This window comes from Lissotriton helveticus, chromosome 4_1 (genome assembly GCF_964261635.1).
Source record: "Lissotriton helveticus chromosome 4_1, aLisHel1.1, whole genome shotgun sequence".
NCBI classification, from domain to species: Eukaryota; Metazoa; Chordata; class Amphibia; order Caudata; family Salamandridae; genus Lissotriton; species Lissotriton helveticus.
Genome location: NC_136063.1, coordinates 813936887 through 813960533, shown reverse-complemented (window position 1 = coordinate 813960533; position 23647 = coordinate 813936887). Strand labels below are relative to the sequence as shown.

At 43.3% G+C, this 23647-nt stretch overlaps 1 protein-coding gene and 1 pseudogene across 2 annotated transcripts; both read left to right on the top strand.

Annotated features, from left to right (window-relative positions):
- The first annotated feature begins 440 nt into the window (after positions 1-440).
- LOC144827341 (uncharacterized) lies at positions 441-22558 on the top strand. 2 transcript variants are annotated; one of them, XM_078685690.1, is made up of 4 exons: positions 441-590; positions 19036-19157; positions 20820-20982; positions 22359-22558. In XM_078685690.1, the coding sequence occupies exons 1-4, from the start codon at positions 456-458 to the stop codon at positions 22380-22382; spliced, it is 444 nt and encodes a 147-aa protein (XP_078541816.1). In that variant the 5' UTR covers positions 441-455; the 3' UTR covers positions 22383-22558. The 2 variants fall into 2 exon arrangements, with proteins under 2 accessions (XP_078541816.1, XP_078541817.1); XM_078685691.1 differs by having other exon boundaries at positions 441-598.
- LOC144829875 (U6 spliceosomal RNA) lies at positions 1770-1859 on the top strand (annotated as a pseudogene).
- Positions 22559-23647: the final 1089 nt, after the last annotated feature.

Here is a 23647-nt window from a genome sequence, read left to right as displayed (position 1 = left end):
CAGGTGTTTGTGCGGTATATGCGTGCATGGAGAGGTTCCTGTTGGATAGCGGAGTTGAGGCTAGTAGCTGAGAGGTTGATGCATGCGCAGAGAGGTTCCTGTTATATTGACACCTATGTGTAAGGCTGCAAAGGCATAGTGGTCCAGCTTTCATCAGTGGCTGCCATATTGGAGTGTCTTCAACTCAATCATAAGTGGTCCAGCTTTTCCCCTCACCAAAGTACACGTCAGGCAATGACGTCAGTTGGCACGTATGAGCGGCCATCTTGAATCTTCAAAAAATGATCTAGTTGTTTTGGTTCTTATTTACGCTTTACGTCGGGATGGCCATCTTTAACAGTGTAACTGATCAGCTTTATCAACGAAAGTCTAGTTTTTGTGATGCAGTCACGTATAAAGTTGGGACGGCCATTTCGAAGTTCAACGATATGCAGGTTTCTTCAGCGTGATTTGTCATGAAGCATCAGCTCATCAGAACAGCTGTTAGTGGATCACAGCGCCGCGTCTTTCTCAGGAAGTATCAGCCTAGCATCGGAACAGTCCTGTATATTCTGTACAGCGATTCGTCAGCACTGAGGACATTGGTGGCTGTATGAAGGTTACTTTGTTGCACTTTGGCTTAAAGACTATTTCGCATTTTATTTTAATTGGTCCTATAGTTTGAACAACGATTTCCAGTTAGGGTCAGCACAAAGTTAAAAAAAAAGTACTATTCTATTAAGTTTCTGCTAGGGTATTTCATGAGGTAACTGTATAAATATCGTATTGCCTGGTAATATTCCAATTTGTATAGGTTAATGTTGTTTAACAATTTCCTGCAAGGTGTTTACCTGTCTAGTGTATAGATGTGCTGTGCAACAACCACCTCCTTGTTTGGCCAACCCTGGTAAAACTGTGCACAAATGGGAACATTGGTGTAGGGTATTTGAAAACCATCAGGTGGGTACTGCTGCTCGCAATTATGTGGCTGCAAGAAAAGCAGCTTTGTTGTATAATTGTTGGGGATGGAAGGTCAAAAGATATTCGATCACTTGCAGTCTTGCAACCTCCAAGTGGCGGTGAGGCGGATGATGCAGATGAATGGAATTTATACATTGAGGCAAAAACGAGAATTAGCGCTCCACTTCACTGAGGAGTCAAGTATAGTGTTGGAGAGTGTTCCCTTCTATTCAAGGAAACAGGGAGCGTTAGAATCTATTGAACACTATGTAGCTGCTTTGAGAATTTTAGCAAGTTCATATTTGTTTGATAGTAATGTAGATCAATATTTAAGAGAACAAATAGTATTGAACTGCACGTCTAAAAAAGTACAAGAGCTCTTGTTGTGTTGTACCAATCCATCTTTAGAGGAAACCAATACAATTGCAAAAGATATTGATTCTCAGAAGAGTCGGTCAAGGTATGAGTGGGTGACAAAGAAGGTGTTAGCATATGTGCACTAAAATAAATGTTGATTTAAAAAAAGTTTCAGTCCACATGCACTGTGCAGTGTTAAAGATGTGGATCTTTTGCACATGTGGGTAATTATGTCAATTGTATCGTACAAGGAGAAAAATGCAACAAGTGTAAGAAAGTGGGGCACTTTATGCAAGTTTGTAAAGTTACAGCACACCTCCCTTCCTTCAACTCCAGCCTCATATACTTAAATCTTCACATCTATGAACTACTCGCCTGCAGGTTTTCCCAGCTTCTCACTATCCACATCTTCTCTGCTCTTCCCAGCTTCTCACTATTCATTTCTTCCCTCCTCTAATAACAATATTGATAGGGCTAGCTTCGGCAGAGCATATACTAAAATTGGAATGACATTGCCCCAGCGCAAGGATGACACACAAATTCGTAAAGAATTCCATATTTTTACATGTTTAGGCATTCTCTGTTCTAACACCATTAAATTAACCATTCAGATTAATTTAGATATGGTTAAGTTCAATATTTCCAGTATGCTACTTGCTTGGTCTCCTCTATATTTATTCTGGTGGGGGAGATTAGCTACGCTTAAAATGATGATGTTACAAATAATTAATTTTTATATTGTTTTTAAGTCTGTTAATTGTTCACTTCTATCTTTTTTATGGAACAAATGTAAATCAATAATATCTTTATTAAGGCTCCAATAGGCTAAGAATAATGGAGAGGTTAATTTCCCCAAACTCACACAATACCATTTCGCTTTTTCTCTCAAGCCAATTTGGATGAATGTACAGTCTGGGGCCAACTGGAACTAACCCGTATTGCCCCTTTTTTACTTATGGAGACGGTCCATATCTCTCAAGCTCCTAGGACTTTCTTTACTCTCTACTTCTACATTCCCTCTCCGTCATCACACCTTTACTCCTTAAGTCTAATTCTCTATTAGAACGTTTTCTACAAAACCCTATATGGTACAACAAGCATATTAAATTAAATAATTGGGCTCTCTGTTGGAAGGAATGGATTGGCAAAGGAATGACAGTATTTGGCCCTATATTATCAAATGATTATGTGTTAGAATTTATGGACATCCAACTTAAATACGATGTCTCACCCTTTTATGTGGTTCAATATAAATGTATTAGGCCCACCATTCTACAGCTTCTTTTACAATCCCTCCCTCTTCTCCCATTGATTTTTCCTCACTGGTGAAGGCATCCTATATATACAGGCTTTTATATTTTTGCCTAAGAATAGACCTACATTTAAAATTGATCTACATTGGGAATTGGGCTTCAATCAAGAATTCTCTCAATATAATTGGGAAACAATTTGGGTTAAGGTACGCACTACTTCTCGCTCTGCCACCACTACTCAAACTCTATTTGATTTTTATAATAGATTATACTACATTCTCCCTCACTTACATACATTTCACTTTATTACTGACACCAAGGGATCGATTTCAATCTCACTCGGATGGCCCTTCCAGAGCCATTTGTAGCCGGACATTCCGACCGACTTGTTCCGGGAGCCGGTCTGTACAAACAACGAAGTACGATGTGCAAATGTGTCCAATTCTCAAGCGAAACGCACGCTCCGAATCCAGCAACAATTTTTATATGAGCCGGCTCCGTAAACGCTGAATGGACTCGTCAGGAGCCATTTCTAAAGCAGGTCCGGCTGGGAATGTACAATGTGTATTTCCTACGCGTCTAACAGGTCACCACCTCCAGATCGTCACAGCATCCGGCAGAGCTGTATTTCATCTCCGATTCGCACCACAACACAATCACCGCTTACAAGAAAAAGCAACCATGTATCCGATCGCACATGTAATCCCTATACTGTAGGCCTATGGTCAAATCAACAACCGTAACTGACGCCTTCATCACAGAAATCTACAGCACACAAAAACGTCACGATCCCACGAAAGGCAACACACCCATAGTGGGTGGATGTCTATCCCAACCAGCAATGTCCACCCCATAGGGGGTGGATGTCCATCCCTACCAGCACTCTCCACCCCGTAGGGGTGGATGTCTATCCCCACCAGCAATGTCCACCCCATAGGGGGTGGATGTGCATCCCTATCAGTACTGTCCACCCCATAGGGGGTGGATGTGTGTCCCTACCATCAATGTCTACCCCATAGTGGTGGATGTCCATCCCTACCAGCACTGTCTACCCATAGGGGGTGGATGTCCATCCCTACCAGCATTGCCACCCCATAGGGGGTGGATGTGTATACCCACGAGCAATGTCCACCCCATAGGGGGTGGATGTCTATCCTTACCATGTCAAGTCAAAGTGCCAGCAAGAGATTTTATTTGAGAAATGTGATTTCTAATTAATTATGTGGAAATAATTAGGTAGTTCAGTCAGATCAGATCTTGAACCAAAAGTTCACCAATTTACACATTCAATAAATGAGCAGAGAAAACCAGAGCAAACACAGGGATATCTTTTTGTAAACGTACAAATGTATTTTCATATATAGATTACGTTAAGAATGGTACAATTAGGACGAAAATTAATTCAGCAATTAATCATGAAGGAGGTATATTGCAATTTATCCAGAAATTCATGAATAAAATCATCCATTCCAAAATAGTAAAAAAAGTGTCATATTTCATGATACAAGTAACAATAACTTAAGTACATTAAATATTAAGGAAGTGGATGATACAGTCGACGTTTCGGTCTTTCGTGTCCATCTTCAGGACGATGAGTTTTGCATATGGCAAAGACCCATATGAGAAAACAATGCATACAATTACATATATGTCAATTAAATTTAACTCTGATCAATTGATTAAACAGTTAACCAAGATAACCCGTGTAAGAACAAAGAAAAATAATAATGAAGGGACTGCCATATTAGACCCACATTTTGCAATGTATTAGAATCTCAATTCAATTAGTGCGGATAGAGTAAACCAGCATAGTGTTTCTGACCCTACCAACATTTAACCCCTTGTGTGCTTTGGACGGCCCCCAGCCGTCTGACATCACGTGGGCATGTGCTGACAATGGCCGGTGGCCATCCAAATCCCGCCCCCTAATCAAAACCCCCGCACAGCATGAAATTCGTGCAGTACGGAAGGGGTTAAGGTACATTATTAGTTAATATTACTGTGCTTACTTTTTTCGGCGGAGCCTATTTTCTGAAAATGAATCCTGCACGATTAAATCAATTTCCAGAGAATTCAGATTTACTGCACAGCTTCAGTGTCGGAGTTATCACTACGAGATTAAAATATGGCAATATTTTACGCTGGCACATTTTTTAAGTAATTTTATCACTGTTCACCAGTTTTATTTCAAGCATAGCTGGTTCGGTAGTTAAAATTGGTCCAGTACGATGATGCCAGTAGCAAGGGAGGTCAAATTTGCCTCAAGATTCAATTATCTGGAGAATCGCTCTAAAAACAAATGAAATCACACAGTAGTCGATGTATTACTGGTGTACTTTACACATTGTACTTAAAAAAGAGGAGGGAAATTATTCATCTGCTAAACAGATTCAGGATACCTCCAATATATACCTTTAAAATTGGTAATCCTTCATATTTTTAGTAGACATTCAGTGGTGTTAGTTTTCAGACGTTTGAAATAAGCGGACAATGGTTGAATGCTAATCTCAAAATTCCGCTAAGGACGATGCAGAAACGAGGTATCATTTCAAGTAACGTATGCGTATTTATAATATTGCGTATAAATTACATTGTTTGCGAAGGCGTCCCAAAGAATATTAGCTAGGGATGTTGCTCTTTATTGGATGTCCAGGCTTATTGTTCGTACCTCATATTCCTAAATGACATCAAATTCAAGAATGCAGAGACAAATGCGTTCTTTTGTAAACATTATGAAAAATAGCTAAAGGCTTCTCTCACCGCCCCAATATGCGACACAGTGGAACAGGAACGCCATTTTGTATCATCTGCACAGTGCAAATGATTAAATGTGCTCTACTCGTTTCGCAGGGACATTTAGAAATTCTTTTCGCTTCACAGGAACATGAGAAAGTTTCTCACAGAGACATTTAAAAAAATCATGGCTAAACCGTCATCCCCATCGGACAGCCTAGCCACATAGCTATATCGTAGTATTTATATATCGACGGTTTGTTGGACCCTATGTATAGGGTCCTGGGGTTATTGAACAAACCTTCCCTGTATTATCTACGAGCGCATACTCAACTTTACATCCAATTTCTCGACTGATGCTGAAGAAGGCGTTTTTAACCATTTGTGTCATTTTGCCTATGTATATCAGGCCACATGGGCACTGGATGCAATAGGCAATGTCATTTGTGTTGCAGTTGGAGAAGTGCTTAATGATGGTAATCCTTTGGCCATTAAGTTAAAAAAAATGGGATTACCTGTAGTAGAACAAGCAGCACAACTATTGCCCTTATAGTGCCCTGTTACTGGCATCAATTTTCTCATATTGTCCACTACATTAGTCTCTTGCATTTTATATGCATGGACAAGGGGATCTTTCAAATGTGCACCTCTTTTAAATGAGAATAACAGTTTCTCAACCAACCAACCAACCGTTATTCTCAGTTCAGTTCAGTTCAATAAGCTTTATTCGATTCGTAAAAAACAACCATAAAAGCACATAGAAAATGTTGCCCATCAGTAAAAAACGGGTTAATCTTTTTTCATCTTGGGCCACAGACCATAGTGTATGTCCTGCTCTTATTAATCTGCAACTTCCTCATGGTGATAAAATCAGCAAACCTCTCTATTAGCCGCTGAAGGCCAATTGGGGTCCTTGATAAAAGCACGGCGTCGTCTGCGTAAAGCAGTACCGGTACATCTTCGCCATCTGCCTGTGGTGCATCCGATTTTACTAATTTAAGTACTGCGTCAACCTCATTAATAAAAAGTGTAAAAAGCGGAGGGGCAAGGAGGCAGCCCTGTCGGATGCCACATCTAACATTAAATTTAGGAGTACATTCTCCCCTATGCCCGTACCGTACATATGTTAACAATCTTTCATAGAGCCTAGCCAAGCAGTAGATTATAGGCTCTGAGGCCCCAGATCCTAAAAGGTTTCGCCATAGGATGGAGTGATCCACTAGGTTGAAAGCACTGCTAAGATCAGCGAAGCATAGGAAAAGGGACCCTTGTTTAGCACATGTGTATTTTCCAATTAATAAATCTAAATTTATACACTGTTCAAGGGTTCCTTGCCCTTTCCTGAAACTATATTGTGTCTTTGCTAAAATCCCATTATCCTCCGCCCATTCTTCTAATCTAACAAGTAAAATCCTACTCATCATTTTAATGGAGGAATCTAGAAAGGAGATTGGGCGATAATTTTTGGCGTCCGATTTAACCCCCTTCTTAAAAATAGGAATAATAATTGATTCACCCCAAGTAGAAGGAACTCCTTCAGTTACAGCAGCATTAAAAACAATATTTATTAAAGGTCCCCATAAAGCAGGTACAGCTTTATAAACATCTATTGGGACCCCATCTGGGACCGGGGCCTTTCCACCCTTGCTAATTTTAATACCTTGTTCCACCTCTTCTAAGGTTATATTTAGCGGTACAATAGGCCAGGTACTGGGATTGATAGAGTTATTACTAATAGGGTTACCTGATTTAAAAATGCTAGATAAATGGGCAACCGAGGCTTCGCTGCTAACATGGGACAACAATTCAGGAACTGCTCATCTTTTAAAAAGGGAGAATTAACTGTAGCCCAGAACAATTGGCAATCTGAGGTATCCGCGGCCTGAGTGAGTTTATCCCAAGCCTTCTGTTGTAACTCTCTCTTCCTCAGTTTAAGTGTGGATTTATAGTCTAATTTTAATTTCTTTACAAGCGCCAGGTCCCTAGGTGTGCTGGTGAGTGCTTGTTTTAACTGGGTAAGTGAGAAGGTGGAGGCATGGTCAAACCATCCTTTGTTCTGGGTAAATTCCTTATTAGATTTTATAGTCAGAATTAAGTCAATGGTATTATTAATTTTACAGAAATTCGTTAAAATCAGTGCAGGCTCACTATTGACATCCAGATTCTCGTCAATCTCTACAAAACATTCAATAATAATGTTTTTTAACACCCTGTCCGAGTTTACCCCTTTCCATTTGATTCTTGTACCGTTAGGTCTATACAGTTCGATATTTCCCATAGTTACTGGTGTATTTACAGACCTATTTTCCCATATGGCTACTCTCATTATAATACAATTATGATAACTAAGTAAGGATTCTTCGATCCTAGGGGTGGTACACATAGGAATGATATTAGTCGATACTAGGACATGGTCAATAATTGAATTTGCATTTCTGCCTGTAAATGTGGGGACCAGTTTCCCCGATCCATCTCTTGCACACTGCATAATATCCAGATCAAAATTTGCCATAAATGTATTGAGTGTTTCGCCATTAAGATTGTGGGGGAAGTGAATACCATCATCGCCTGTATCATTTCTTACCACACAAACCCTGGTAGTTGACATAGGACATATAGATGTATTAAAATCACCAACCCAAAGTATGTCAAAAATAATATCCTTTTCTGAACTTAACTTGACAATGACATTCTCCAGTTCTGTAACGACTTTAGACCGAGAACTGTCAAAGAGGTTGTTATAAAAATTAATTAAAAGTACATCCAGGGCATGTTTTTGATGTAACCAGAGTATCTGTGAATGACACTCGATGTTAATGTGCCTTTTTACTTCTATAGGCAAGTTAGTTAACAAAAGGATTAAAAGACCCCCCTTAGCTCTACCGACCACAGAACACAGAGCTGGTAAGTCTAAGATACAAACCCCTCAAAACTAACAAGATCCGTACACCAAGTCTCCTGGAGACAGATAATATCATGAGATTTGAGAAAATCCATCCATCCTAACATTTCCCTCTTTTTAGTCAGCCAGGCTTTGTTCCAATCGGCTATAGAGAGCCCTCTTATTTGACATGCAGTTTCTGGGTCTGTGGGTTGGCCAGTGTTGTCTTCAGGGATCACTTCTTGCTCTTGGCCAGAGCCTCTTTCATCAGACGAGTACATGGCTCTCCGTGAACTTGCCAGATCCACAGATCCCTGTCCCACTATGCTTTCGTCCCCCGGTTCGTCAATGCCGCTACTGTTCGCCATTTTAATAGTATATGGCGGTCTAAATCCTGTCAATCATTCTCCTCAAGAGTACTGAGAGATAGGAATCGATTAGATACAGGTAAATCAAAATACGGCTAAAGTGGTGAAACCCAGCTGGTATTTTGGCGTTCCTGGGTTACCCCTCTAGGTTTTACCTGCTTTAGATGATTATAAAAGAAACCAAGTGGAAGTAATGAGGTACCCTGATCATTGACTGGCAAAGCTGCTACTCTGTTCAGAGAAATACTAGCATAATGTGGGTTTTTAAAATTAATAATGACACAATGACCCCGTATGTGTTTCTATTCCAATTGACTCTTCTTGTTGTGAGGATCTGAGCGGCATGATTCACCGGAAAGCCACAATTATAATTAAGGCAATGCACTGTTTTATTTTTAAGAGATGCATGTGTTTCCATTTGTGTCGGGCTAAGGGGGGAGACATTCACCAAGACTGCCACATATGGTGAGCAATCTTGGGGCGAGATTGATTGTACTACAGCGTTTCCCCTCTACTAAATGTTTCTCTGTCCGTGTTATAGTCTCCGAAGTGCTCTCCTTTCTACCAGTGTCTAAATTACATGCATCACCAGCATGGTTGCTCCCTGCCAATTGCTTTGTGGAGCCTGGAGGGACTAAGTTGTCACCCATAGCCAGAGCGTGTGCATTAGAATTCATAGCATATCATAAATTCTTTATTTTGCCTGTATTCGCCATAAAAGAGTGTACAATAAAACATGATTTGAACAGAGATTATGGATAGAATTCATTTGGATGAACACAATAAATAACAAAATTCATGCAACTTATAATACACGTATATCAGTAAAACAATCTTATGAGTATTTACAACTGAAGAGTCATTTGCAGTTAAATGCCTTCGCTTAAACCACATTGCTAACAGATACTTAGAAAGTGCAAATACAGTGTGTCCAGAAGTATCAGATTTTAGAATTCTAAAAGCATTAATGCACTGTGAGAAACCCAGATTTTTACATAGCGGTACTAACCAATATTTCCTGGATTTTCTGTACGCTGGACAACAAAAGAGGACATGTAATTCATCCTCCACATCAAAGCTACATCCTGGGCAGGACTTATTTGTGCAGGGTGACCATTTGCTTGTAAAAGCTCTTAGAGGCAAATTACCATATCTCCATTGTATCAAAAGTTTCCTGGCTGAAACGGGGATAACAACATCCACAAAATTCTCGAAGAAATAAAAAGGTTTTAGTGATAACAAAGAATTAGTCAATGTACCCGCATGGGAGTCGTGGAAGACATAGTTAAGTTTTTTGTCCTTATAAATCCTAGTGAGGGATTTATGTGAAACCTCGTGACAGCCACTTTCCGGGTTGTGCCACAGGGCAGGTAATCCCAATCTCTCAAATTCATTTTTTATGAATCCCAACCAAGGAATTTTTCCTGTGCTGTTATAGCTTAGTATTTGCTTAAGCTCTTGCCTATAATGCAGGAGATCTTGCGTTGTCCAAAGCCTAAGCCAAAACCTAAGGGGTTTGAGTGCAAGCTCATCTTCTATGCTGCTCAGCCCCAATTCTAACCTAAGGGGGAGAAGCGGGGTGCTTTGCCGTAGTGTCAGTAGTTGTCTAATAAATTTTCCTTCTGTTTTAGGGAATTAAGACCTACATAAGTGCCCCATAGCTCCCCACCATATAAAACCGCAGCCCTCGCTTGAATCTTATAAGTCTACAATGTGGGGCTCACTGGCTTAAATGTCGAAGTATTGGAGACTTTCAGAATGCCCCCCGCCAGCTGAGACAATTTCAACTGCGATTTTACCTGTTCGGGTCCCCATGACAAATTTTCATGGAGTGTGACCCCTAAATACTGGAAGGTCGTAACCCTTTCCAATCTTACAGTACCCAAAATGGGATTAGGACGGGAGGATGCCAGAGGATTGAATATCATAAATTTTGTTTTATCAACATTTATCTCCAATCCTCGGCATTGACAAAAATTCCTGAAGCCGTCCAGTATTCGTTGAATCCCCATTGGGAACTTGGAAAGCAGGAGGGTGTCATCAGCGAACATGATCGCCAGCACCCTCCTGCCTGCCAATCTTGGTGCATCATTGTTAGGGACATCATCTAAAAAGGGGAGATTACACCATTTACGTAGAGGCAAAACATGGTCAGTGCCAGAACGCACCCCTGCCTCACCCCTCTACCAACAGGGAACCTAGATGACAGGGCCCCGTTCCTCCCACATCTTACCTGCGCATAGTTCCTGGTATGTAACCTGATCAAGATATTCAGGAGATGGGACAGAATGCCCAGTTCCTGAAGCACCAACCACAACTTCCCCGGGGGACTAAATCAAACGCGGACCGGAGGTCCACAAACACCATGTATGGACTTCCGCCCTCAATCTTTGCCGTTTTCCAACATAGTAGAATTAGGCAAAAGGTCTGATCTATGGTGGAAGTATTCCTCCTGAACCCCGCCTGAAATGGGCTAAGAACCTCACGTTCATCCATCCCAGAAGGTGGTCCAAGACCAGACGAGCAAAGATTTTTTGCGAGACATTAATGAGGCTGATGGGCCTGTAGTTGGCCGGGAGCAGAGGAAAGCCCTTCTTATAGATCGGGACTATCTCTGCTCCCAGCCAAGTACAGGGTACCTCCATACCTCTCAAAACTGCATTAAAAACAATATGTAGGTAAGGGCCCAAGGTCTTGGGTTGGTGCCTAAAAAGATCTCCCGGGAGTTTATCAAGACCTGGGGCTTTTCCTGCTGGAAGTTTCCCTATCGCATGACTTACCTCCTCCAGAGTAAACCCAAACTCCTCATGCTGGTCTGTTAATACTACGGGTGCCGATGATTTTCCCATACCTAGTTCATCTGAGTATAGGATTTTGAAGTGGTCTTCCCACACCGATGCATCGATATTAGGTTCTATGGCAGATTTTGGATCCCCAGAGCCTGTGCTAACTATGGACCAGAATCTGCGCGCATCTCTCTTATCTAAGGCAGCAGTTAGGTTTGACCACCTTTCCAGGTCCCAATCCTTCTTTGCCTGCCCCATTACCTCTTTGTAGTTCCGTCTTATCTCCCTGATTTTGGGTTTGTCACTCCCAATCTTAAGAGCCTTGACCAGCTCCGTCTTGGCCATTCTACAGGCTGAGTTGTACCAGGAGAAAACTGGTGCCCTTTTCTTTCTTTTTGACACGTGTGGGTTAAAAACCTAGAAACCAAGACCGAGTGTAGAGACCATAATTTGTTATTATAATCTGAGGGCAGAGTTTGAGTGTTTAAAACATCAAGCTCCATGAGCAAAGGAAGAATTGTAGTATATAGTTCAGTCAATTGCTCCGGGGACTTTTCCCCACTTCACCTTGCGTCTATTATTTGTTAAGGTCAACCTGTCATCATGATCAACCACATCAACAGTTGAAATTTCCGTTGGCCCTGGAAAAACCATCTCCAGGGTTAGTGCATTGTGGTCGCTATCGACCCTGGGGATTACCTTAAAATCAATGATCTTAGACCACATAGTGTTTCAACCATGATATAGTCAAGGCGAGATTCTGGGCCCCTCCTGTTAAAAGTACACATAGATGGAGTGTCGGATGGTGTACGTCCATTACAGGCTCTTATGGAGTTGTTTAGAGTCAAGGCCATAATCTGACTCTACAGGGGCGACCATGACTTAGGGCATGGGGATTGACATAGAGGAATAGCCCAATAGTCTCTCCCATGAGAGCACCTTCATTCTTCCCCAAATGGGGCTCATAGTGGCAATTCAGGTCCCCAGCCACCAAAAGGTGGGAATCACTAGAAAGAGTACCCAAGAAGTGCGATAGCTCAGCAATGGTGGTAGATTCAGTGGCCAAATTTACTGGACGTGAATAAACATTCACGATAACAAGTTTAAAATGGTTTGGCCACTTCAAAACTATACACTGCACATCATCAGACTGTGTGGCCAAGGTCTCAACTGTACAGCCCAAATGCAAGCCAACCCAAATAATAAGACCCCCAGAGGGTCGTCCCTTCTCACCCCACCTAGCAGGTACATGGAATGAGACAAAACCCACTCTATGTTGTTCCTCCCTGGCCCAGGTCTCTTGGAAGAGACAAATATCATTTTTGTCCACTACGGAGCCCCACTCTGGGCAGTTTAGTTTGTGTATTAGACCAGCCACATTCCATGACAATAATGTAAGACACTTCATTTTAGTAGTAGTAGGGCCGATGGTATCACACTCCATTGGTACTCCTTCACTTTCAGCTACCAGAGGGAGTTCGGGCGTGTGGGGTGATAATGTACTCCCTAAACTGCCCTCTCCATTTCCCCCAGTAGTCCCCTGAGTGTAAAAGTGAAAATCAAGAAAATCACCACTATGTTTGGCACTAAGTGACTTCTGGGCTCCACCTTGATTAACATTACTCCTGCTACAAGCAAAGCCCGATGTATCCACCTTGTTGTGCTGTAGTCAATCGAACATTTCTAGGCTACTGAACCTGTTGTGTGTGGATATATGGCTCTGTACAATTGGTCGCCTATACCTTCCCCACTCCGCCCTACCCACACCACGATTCACTACCAGGGACCATTCACCTCCACCATCAGGCAAATCGGTTGAGGGATAAAAATATGATAGTGGGCGGGGTTCAATAGTTCTCCCTGCACTGCGTTGATTCCAATTACAAATATATCCCACAGTGCGGGGATCCTTAAAGTTAAACAGCACACACTCGCCTGTTATAGTTTTAGGGGTGTGGCCCACCCAAGAGACCCTCTGTACCATTAATATTTCACTGGTAATATGGGAAGGTAGTGGTCTATTGTTATTGAGCCAGTAGGTGACTTTATTTTTTAGGGTCATATATGATTCCTGACTGGACTCGCTTATTTCAGGAACCCCTGTCAGTACTACCAGGTAGGGGCTCGTTTCAGGGGGCAAATCAATTTTACAATCCCGCTGGGAAGCCTCTGCAGGCAGATTCCGACCGCTTGCTTTGCTATAGTTGGTGTGGCACCCGTTCTGGAAGTATTAGTAGGAGCGGGCAGGAGTGCAACGGGATTTGCCAGGGGAACGCTGGATATATCTGGGATAGGTGGCACAGCGGGAGAGGGGGATTTATACATCAAAGGCCCATCAAGTGCAGTAGACAGTTGAGCATTACCCAAATGTGAGACATTGGACTTTGTACTGTCCGCAATACCCCAAGTGACTTGTTGAATCCGGGCGAGCTGTTGCTCAATGCGCATGAGCCCCTTTTCCAGTGGTTCAAGTGAGGATCTTAATAGAGTGGCCAATTTTAAAAATAAAGGATCGTGAACCTCAACCAACATTGTTCCACTAGTGTCCTTAGCCACACCTACGGGAGCTGATCCTGGGCTCATTTCGGTCAATGGCAATAGGACATGACTGGTCGTATCATTCACATCATCTGACCCCTTGTGCTTCGATAATATATCACTGCTACCTGAGCCTTTAGCAAGTTTCGACTTCCTGCCTCCAGCAACAATGGATGCAGCCCGTTTCCTCTTTGGCATCGCACCCTCCCGTCTCCCCCGCAACTGACGGGTACTTGCTCTTTCAGGAGGGCTACCCAGAGTTGAGACAGCAATAGTGTCATTGTCCTCCAATATTCGTGAGCGGGGAGCTGGGGAAATATAGTCTTGTTCCTGGGAAGTAGGTGGGCTATGTACTGTCACTGGGCTAGCAATAGTATTAATTCGTCTATCAACCACGAGTGTCCGAGCAGTTGCAAAATGCCCCATGGAGGATTGCTTAACCATTGCTAGATCTTGGGAAACCCGTCGCTCCATTAAAATTATCCCCTGATCAATAACAGAATTGGCTCTTATTATGAAATTATCCAGGGTCCCTGTTAACTGCCCATTAGCAGACATAGTCTTACTCCTGCTTTCTCTTGCAGCCATAGTGATAATATGAAGCTTCAGCCTTAGCGGTACTTACACAAATCCAAGCGGTGGCTGTGTGTTCTCATGCAAACAAAAGAGGGATAGCCCGGTCCGGTCTCCCTCGGTCTAGAACGGGCTAAAACAGGCCCGCCCTTGGCCCGGGCTTCACCCGGCGCGCGTTCGCGCGCGTTCCGCGAAGCGGAAGTAGTAATCAAATAAATACCGGCAGGCAGAGGGCGGGATCCAGGCGGGAAGAGGACACAGCTGTGAGAAAGGCGAGCTGCTGGTCCTTGCAGTCCTGTGTCAGGCAGCACTCCCAAGGTCCAGAGCAGGTCAACTACTGCGAGCGGCACCCACGGAGCGGGAGCCGCAAGCAGTTTTCAGGCGGCAGACAGAGGGCGGGATCCAGGCGGGAAGAGGACGCAGCTGTGAGAAAGCCGGGCTGCTGGTCCTCTCAGTCCTGAGTCAGGCAGCGCTTCCAAGGTCCAGAGCAGGTCAACTACTGCGAGCGGCACCCGCGGAGCGGGAGCCGCGAGCAGTTTTCAGGCGGCAGGCAGAGGGCGGGATCCAGGCGGGAAGAGGATGCAGCTGTGAGAAAGCCGGGCTGCTGGTCCTCGCAGTCCCGTGTCAAGCAGCACTCCCAAGGTCCAGAGCAGGTCAACTACTGCGAGCGGCATTAGAATTAGTGATGGCCCCCGCCGGCCTAATGGTGTCAGATACTACTTCTGCTTTTCTAAGATCACTAACAATTTGAGGACATTCTGTCTATTAGAAGTTGCTTCAAGTAACTCATTATGAATGTTCAATTCCCCAGTCAGATTAGTAACTTCCCCACTTATTATATCAATTTTATCATACAACGGTTTGAGATATGTTTCAATTTTGGGACCAGCACGTTAATGATCTGATTGACCTGTATATCGTTTAAATCCTAGTGCTAGTTGGTTGCTCTCTTGTACAAAAGGCAGGGGGAGTTTTGGTACCTTTACTTACCGTCCCCTGTTTAAGCTGTGGCTTCCTACAACCCCTTTTCTTTCTTGGGGTGGGCACCCCGTTAGTAGACGGCAAACAGTGAAATTCTCTAGGCTCTGGGGACTTAGATACAGGGACTGTATCTACACAGTCCGCGGTGTGGGTAATATCTAGGCTGGTAATAATACTTGGCTTCACAAGGGGGTCTATCGAGCTTACAGGGGACGACAGGCTATCTAAACCTAGTAAAAGTCGGCGTTCAGCCCTATCAATTTCAACACTAATGGTGCTTACCGCCTTCACAAGGTATGTATCAATAGTAGAACCCGCGGGCTCAACAATATTTTTATTTCCTTTACGTTTTGACATGTCGTGTAAGGGGTATTTAGCAGGGTACTACTTGTGTCGAAAGCAACAAGGTAAACTCAGATTCCCACATAAAACGTTATGGCCTTTATGATAACCTGCACATAGAATCAAATCAGAAAAACAAACTTGGGCTCCTGTTAATAAAACATAAAATGAACGGTGCAAGGAAAGAAAAGCTAAAATGGGCATGAGTATATTAATCTCATAACCACCAGCTCAAAGCTTATTGATGAATTAACACCAGGGAATTACAGAAGTCAAAAAACACAGTCAATCAGACTCTGTAATAGCCTTGGTTAATATCCTTTGCCACGTGAGGGATAGGCTAAATTGTTCTAATCAATGCCAACTACTCACAGTATCTACAACAGTCCGAAAACAATATTTGAGTGCGACGGCCAAGAGTTGTGGCCCAGCCCAGCCTCGGTCAGTGTCGGAGGGGCTCAGACGGGCCCGCCCTTGGCCCGTGCTTCGCCTGGCGCACGCCGGCACCCGTCCCGTGAGAGGTTAAGTAGGAGGTGCGGGCGGGATGAGGGCGGGACCGGCAAGTCTAGCGTAGGTGATCACGCTCCCGAAGGCTCCTGAACCTTGGAGTCCTCCTCCGTCACCAGGGCAGCAATTTAGCACAATGAGGTCCCTCTGTCAATGTCCCCCACAACAGCTCAAAGCAAAATACCCCCAAATAGAATCAGCCTCTGCGAGCGGCACCCCGTTATTCTCATTTAAAAGAGGTGCAAATTATAGTGTCAAACACAGATCTGTTGAGGTAAACATTGTTGTGCTTTAAAAAATACCATCAGCCATGTGCAGCCAATCATTGTCATTGGGGGCTAACACTGACACCAATGTTCAATCTGACAATGTAAGAAATGACCATCAAAATGCATAAACACACATTTGTTCACAAACAGAACACATACAAAGGAATCCATCGGAAACCACAGTTTTCACCAGATCCTGTTCCACACTGTGGCAGCAATGGCAAATTTTAAACATGATGAATGTGCAGACTGAAGATGTAGGAGTCCCAGGGCCAGCAGATAAAAAACTCAAACAAACATCCACTCAATACCCCTCAAAGCCAGTAGAAATACATGGGTGACGAGTTAGTGTGTGGGAGTGTCTCTAGGCTAGGCCAATACACACGATGGGGGGCTGAACTCCACTGAGACATATGCGTGTTGAGTATAATCCAGAAGTATCTCCAGAATTGTGTTACTGAATGTGGGAAATTGGGCATTGTTGGATGATCGGGTTCACAATAGTCAAATGTGGAACAAGCTTGGTGAAACAACAAACAATACATCAAGAGAATGAGTCTCTACCACAGAACACTCAAGGCCACTACACTGTGGTGACAGTATCCTGTCTGAAGACCCTCTGTGATGATAAATTAGGATGTTGCCCATACTTCGGAGCACACTCACTTTTGCACACTTTGTCATGTGTCTTACCAGAACAACTGTCATCACACATACCCAAACATTACTCACAGGGCATGGCCTGTAATGTAATGCCTCAATGTAGGTTGGTGTCTTGCCAGGAGGCAAGTCACATTTGGTCAGTCTAAACACCACAAACCTTGATCAGCAGCAATGTGCATCAGATAAGCCTACATTGACTGGTGACATTGCCCATGCACCCATGACAATACCAGGGGTAGTGGTGGGATCTGTGTTTTACAAATACAATACACATAGCTAGTCATTACACCTGGTGTAATTTGTCCCACTGTTTAGGATGGAGTACATGTGCATAACATGAAATGTATCAGACACATTGGGAAATGTAACACTGTCCCAGAACAATGACCTACAAATAAGACATGTTGCTATCAGGCTACAGGGAACCGTAGAATCTGTTAAATGTGAACAGTCATACACACATACAAGTGCCAAACTCCCAAAAACAGATGACAGATTAAAAACATGCTGATGTTGGCAGCACAAATGTGACTCAGGGAATCAAAAATATGTCAAATGCAAGTTTGCCCACAGTACAGGCTCTTATATCAACCCTAACAGGGATGACACCATAATGACTCAATTTGTTTCATGCACCCACATCCCGGACACTGAATGTCAAATAGGTTGACAAAGCACTGGACAACACAGCAAGCTTCGCATACAGGAACATCTGCAGGGACTACAGTCTTGGTAGAAAAAGGGCTTGGAACACAGAGAGTCATGCTCACAAAACACACACCATGGGCTCAGGAAATGTCACAGATTAACACACTGCCATGAGGTGATTTCACTACTGTGGAAGGTCAGCTGTGTCAAGCTTGGTCTTGGCAGAGGTCTACCATGTCAGAATGAGACTTGGACATTGATCCAGCAATTACCACACAAGGAATGCTTTGGTCCTATCAGCCTGTGTAGAGGTGTGTCTCCAGAGTCATCTGCAAGCAGTCAAAATCCATGTTTACCAAATTGCACTGATGAGACAGATGACTTGTTCATCATCAATGCGGTATTCTGCATGTCCATTGGAGATGGGCGTACCATTAAAAACATTTACAATGTGTACAAATGTCAGCCCGACATATGTGCAAAAGTGTAAGCCAAAGATAGGAGGTTGTGAAAAGAATGTCACACTCCTTGTCCAAAAAAATGTGGATCCTGACAACCTGCAATTGTAGTCAATGATGACTCTGATACATACTGTAATAGGACACATATACCATGGACCACAGGCAGTCCATTACATCACTATATCATTTTTGTCACTAAACAATATTTCAACAGCATATTGCTGGACTCTTCCAATCCTCCGGTTCCAGCCACGGAGGTGCTCCCACCTCAACAGGCAGTGGTGGAAGCAGCGTTTGAGGACCCCACAGATCTCACAGCCCGGACGATGGTCAGCCAAATTTCCTGCTTCTGATGGGCGTCGACCTGTAAGGATGACAGTGACACACCATTACTACACATGCTAAATGTTTCTTCATTACACACTTGAACATATAGGTCATTGTTAGAAGGGAATATAATGTATAACGGTTGTACAAGTATCATCAGGGGCAGCTGTCCTGTGTGCAAGGCTGCCTTAACAACATGAGAACAGTGCATGAAAATCAATTCCACAAAAACACTTTTACATCACTGTACCTGTCCAGAACATGAATCTACACACTGTAAGACTTACAATAACTATGTGTGCATACTTGCCTTTGGGGATCACAATGCTAGTAGCGCATGTTTTAAAACATCGTCAATTGAAAAGGCAGTGTAATCATCACTCTAATGCTCCCCTTGTTTTTCATACAGCTTTCTGTACTATGGAAGGAGGCTGTCCAGCAAGGCCTGGTTCTCCTCCTCTGTGAAAGCTGGTGCCCTCTCCACAGTACTTACCATTGCAGATCCCAGAGGATGCAGAGACAGCAGCAGTGGTAGGTTGAGATGTAGGCAAGCAGCATGCACTGCCGGCAAGTGAAGTCTTTTGGGAACAGACAGCCTTACATCTGTGCTGCAGAGGCGGATTCAGTTCCATGTGTCCAAAGAGATAGGTCCAAGACGTTAGCATTATCTGAATTTGGCCAAGCCATAACATTGCACGCATCAGACACGCCTACCACGTCGTTCAAACATTACGCATCATATCACTATTGAGTTTGATACATTGTTGTTGTGAACCAACAGAATTGGTTTGCATGCGATTCATACACGTAGCAAAACCATGTCTGTCCCCATGACGACCTTGAGCCAATGTGTGCGTCCGACTTGGTTCGGAAGTGTATGACGCATCTTTTGAATGCTCACCCCGTCTGTCCCCATTACAGTCAACAGCCAATGTGTGTGTCCGGCTTGGTTCCGAAGTGTATGACGCATCTTTTGAATACTGACCTGTGTCTGTCCCCATGACGCCAATAGCCAATGTGTGCTTCCAGCTCAGTTTGGAAGTGTACGACACGTCTTTTGAATACTCACCCATATCTGTCCCCATTACAGTCAACAGCCAATGTGTGCATCCGGCTTGGTTTTGAAGTGTATGGCGCGTCTTTTGAACACTTACCCCATCTATCCCCATTACAGTCAACAGCCAATGTGTGCATCTGGATTGGTTCAGATGTGTACGACCCGTCTTTTGAATATTCACTGCGCCTGTCCCCATTACAGCCAATAGCCAAAGGATGCAAACCACACTGTTTTGGCAGAGGAGCAGGTGCCCAACATCAATGAATAAGCATGTCAGGCAGCATAGGAAACTTAATTTCCTGCTTTTTGACATGTGTGGGTACATAGATTAACATGTCATATTGGACAGAGCTCTTCATAGCTCACACTCCCATGATGAACCAACCTTTATGTGCACCAAATACATTGTTTGCGATGCACATCACAACTGTGAGTGACAACCTTACAGATCACCATCCTAGGCCTGGACAGAGTCCCAGGGGCCCATTGTGTTATCACAAGTTAAATACACCCAGAATACCAGCTGTATTGGACTGTGCGTTACAAAGTGCTTTGGATGCAGTATCTCTGAGTGAATCCACAGTGTCTGAGTATTGTACAATGCAAACACTCCCTTGTTTAGGTTGTTGATGAATTCACTTTAAACATCAATCTGTATTTGGCATGTGAGTTGCTGTTGTGTCTTTGTGTCACATACATACATGTTTGTTATGAAAACAAAATGTTATAAACATCATGGTTGTTTTATGTGTGTGATGGTACATGTATGTCAGACATTACATCATGACAGTGCCCAGGTGGCATTACATGATCCCTGTGTGTGTACCTTTCTACCACGTGTCAGTTCATTCACACATTTATCTTTGATGGTCTCTTAGGTGTGTGTTTAGTATGTGATGATTGTTAACATGGACTGTGACAGACACCATTGATTGGTCACAGCATTGCACTTGTTTTAAAACCTTCTTGACATGAAATGTTCTGTGAGGGTCCCTTAGCTGGCCTTTGTGTCAATGCTCAATGTTACACACCGACTTCATTGAGTCTTGCTTTGATGTTGCATATGATATTTAGCATAATACTTGCCACATTTGAAAGTGAATTGATAATGTTTCTTTGTCATCCATGTACCACAGGAGACAAGCTGTCCACAGACCCTTCCCCGACCTAGAGACCACGGTAGAACGTCACAGCATCATACGTTACCGCTTCACCCGACCACTCATTGAGGAGTTGACAGAGCAGTTGGGCCCACATATGCTACCTGGATGCCCATATCCATCAGTGGTGACCTCCAAGGTGAATGTGATGGCAGCCCTACATTTCTTTGCCATGGGAACCTTCCAGTATACTGTGGCTACTGCTGGTGGGATGTCACAGACAATGTTTAGCCGTGTGCTTCGTGATTTTTTGGAGGCAATGTTACATTTTCTGAACCGGTACATCAAATTCCCAACACCACGACAATTTGCTGACATCAAGAGTGACTTTTATGCTTTAGGAAGAATGCCACATGTCATTGGCTTCATTGATGGTACACATGCGGCTTTGGTCCCACCATAGACAAATGAACAAACATACAGGAATCATACGCCTTTCCACTCTATCAATCCCCTGGTGGTATGTCTGCCTGACATGTCAATCTCACATGTCTGTGCACATTTCCCAGGATCAGCACACAACGCGTACATTATGAGAAACAGTAGGATCCCACAGATGATGTCTCAGCTGCCAAATCAGAGTGCCTGGCTTGTTGGTGTGTAATATCTGTTTATGTTGTGTGTTGGCTGTATGTCAGGTTGCACACTGTTTTCAGACACATGAAATTATTTTTGTTTAAATTTAGGTGACTCCGGATACCCCTACATGCATTGATTACTGACACCATTCAAGAGCGCTGTCACCCCTGCTGAGTCTAGTTTTAATGAGGCACATGGCGGAACAGGAGAGTGATTGAGCAGACATTTAGTCTACTGAAAAGCAGATTTCACTGCCTTGACCGTACAGGAGGGGCCCTCCAATATGTACCAAAAAAGTTGTGTAAGATCATCATTGTGTGTTGCATGCTACACAACCTGGCAGTAAGGAATTGGCTACCTCTCATCCAAGATGATGGGGACCAGCAGCCTCCAGCAGGGGAAGGTCCAGGCCGGGGTCATGTTGCCAGTAATGATGAGGGGGAGGAGGATATTCGGAGACAGCTCATCAACAACTTTCTCTCATGATTGTAAATATGCAATGATGATTTGACTAAGCTTTTTCTTTGCATGATATGTGCCTGTTGTACAATATCTATTCATACGTGTGGGTGCATGCTACTTGACATGATCCTTGGAGTTGTGATGTGTCCATTGAGTTAGTATGTTCACCAGTACAGTGTTGACATGACTCCTAGCTAATTTTCACAATTCATAAGACTTGAGCTTGCCTTGACTAAGCTTTTTCTTTGCATATATACCTGTTGTACACTATCTATGCATACGTGTGGGTGCATGCTACTTGACATGATCCTTGGAGATGTTTTGTGTCCATTGAGTTAATATGTTCACCAGAACAATGTTGACATGACTCCTAGCTAGTGTTCACAATTCATAAAACTTGAGCATGAAAGGTATATTGGAGATGTATGCAGAATTATAGGTCTGTAAAGACTTTTCTATGTCTCTCCTTCACAGGGTCCTTTGGCTGTTGTACGTTGACATGTGACCTCCAAAACAAACTATGCTGTCACAGAGTGCAACTTTTCTTGGGATCAGGAAGCTGTGCCACACACTCAATTCTGAAGATTTTGTAAAGTCTTGGTTAATTTTTGCTTATTGTCACAGTGTGTTTAGATTGCATCTCTTGTGAATTCAACATATTGTGACTGTAATAAACCTGTGCTCTACATTGAGGTGTGCCTCGTCTGTATACACACATCAAACATTCATTTGCATACTGCATCTGTGCCCTGAATTCCACTTTATCTGTCAATGTTTAGTGTTTGTGCATTGAAATGTCTTTTCAGTTTACAATAGTGGAGTCAATGAGGGTGTATACCATGTGCTAGTTGTGTTGTGTTGACCTTGTTGTGTGTATCTCTTGTATGTGTCACATCACAATTACTCACAATACTGTGTTTTATTTGATGTACTTGTTTTCCTGCAAAATACTTATTTTTTAGGGCATTATCTCAAACAGTGTTAATTCACAAATGAGGCAAGTATTGTGTGATCATGATTTTACTACGATGTCTGTATAAAAGAGTACTAGTAAGTGATAGTGCAGTACAAATGTTAGAAATCCCAAGTTCACAGAGATGTTGTTAGTGGTAGTAGATGACATTTTCAGAGACAAGTCCACAGTCATTAGAGTCATTGATCTTACTTAGACCCTCCACCCCATGTGGGAGAGTTCAGTGACAGTCAACAAAGTGAACGCTTCGCACACAACGGAGGATATAAGGAGCATGTTTTTACTTCCTGTGGGATGCATGGCCATCCCATTTGTCCTTCTTCAGATGTCCCCTGTTCTTCTTTTGAGGGGGGCCTTCAGGTGCAGGCTGCTGCATTGCAGGGGACTCTCCGCCAGAGTCCTCATCCCTCCCTGTGGCAGTTGCAGATGTAGTAGGCACACAGGGAGGTGAGGTCATGTTGTCAGCAATCTGGCGGAGGCAAGTGAGTATGTCCCTGTGCATCGCAGTGATGTCATCAATTGTATCCATTATGAACTCCATTCTGTACATGTGTGTGTCCATTCTGGACATGTGTGAGTCCATTTTGGCATAATGGGCAGCCTGCTACTGTTGAATGTTTCTGATAATCCCAACTACCTGGCCAAAGTCACCGGTGCATTCTCGATATGCATTTAGAATGCGTCCCAACTGTGGGTCAGCTTGTTTAGCATCACCATCTTCATGACGTGACCTCACCCCGAGGCCCCTCACACCACCCCTACCCACACAAGCAGGACCTGTTGTTGCAGA

Coding starts and splice junctions, on each gene's coding strand:
- LOC144827341 (XM_078685690.1), top strand. CDS start 456: ATGAAGCATCAGCTCATCAGAACAGCTGTTAGTGGATCACAGCGCCGC. Junction 591..19,035: donor CACTGAGGACATTGGTGGCT/GTATGAAGGTTA, acceptor TTTTTCATACAG/CTTTCTGTACTATGGAAGGA. Junction 20,983..22,358: donor CATCAGTGGTGACCTCCAAG/GTGAATGTGATG, acceptor TCTCCTTCACAG/GGTCCTTTGGCTGTTGTACG.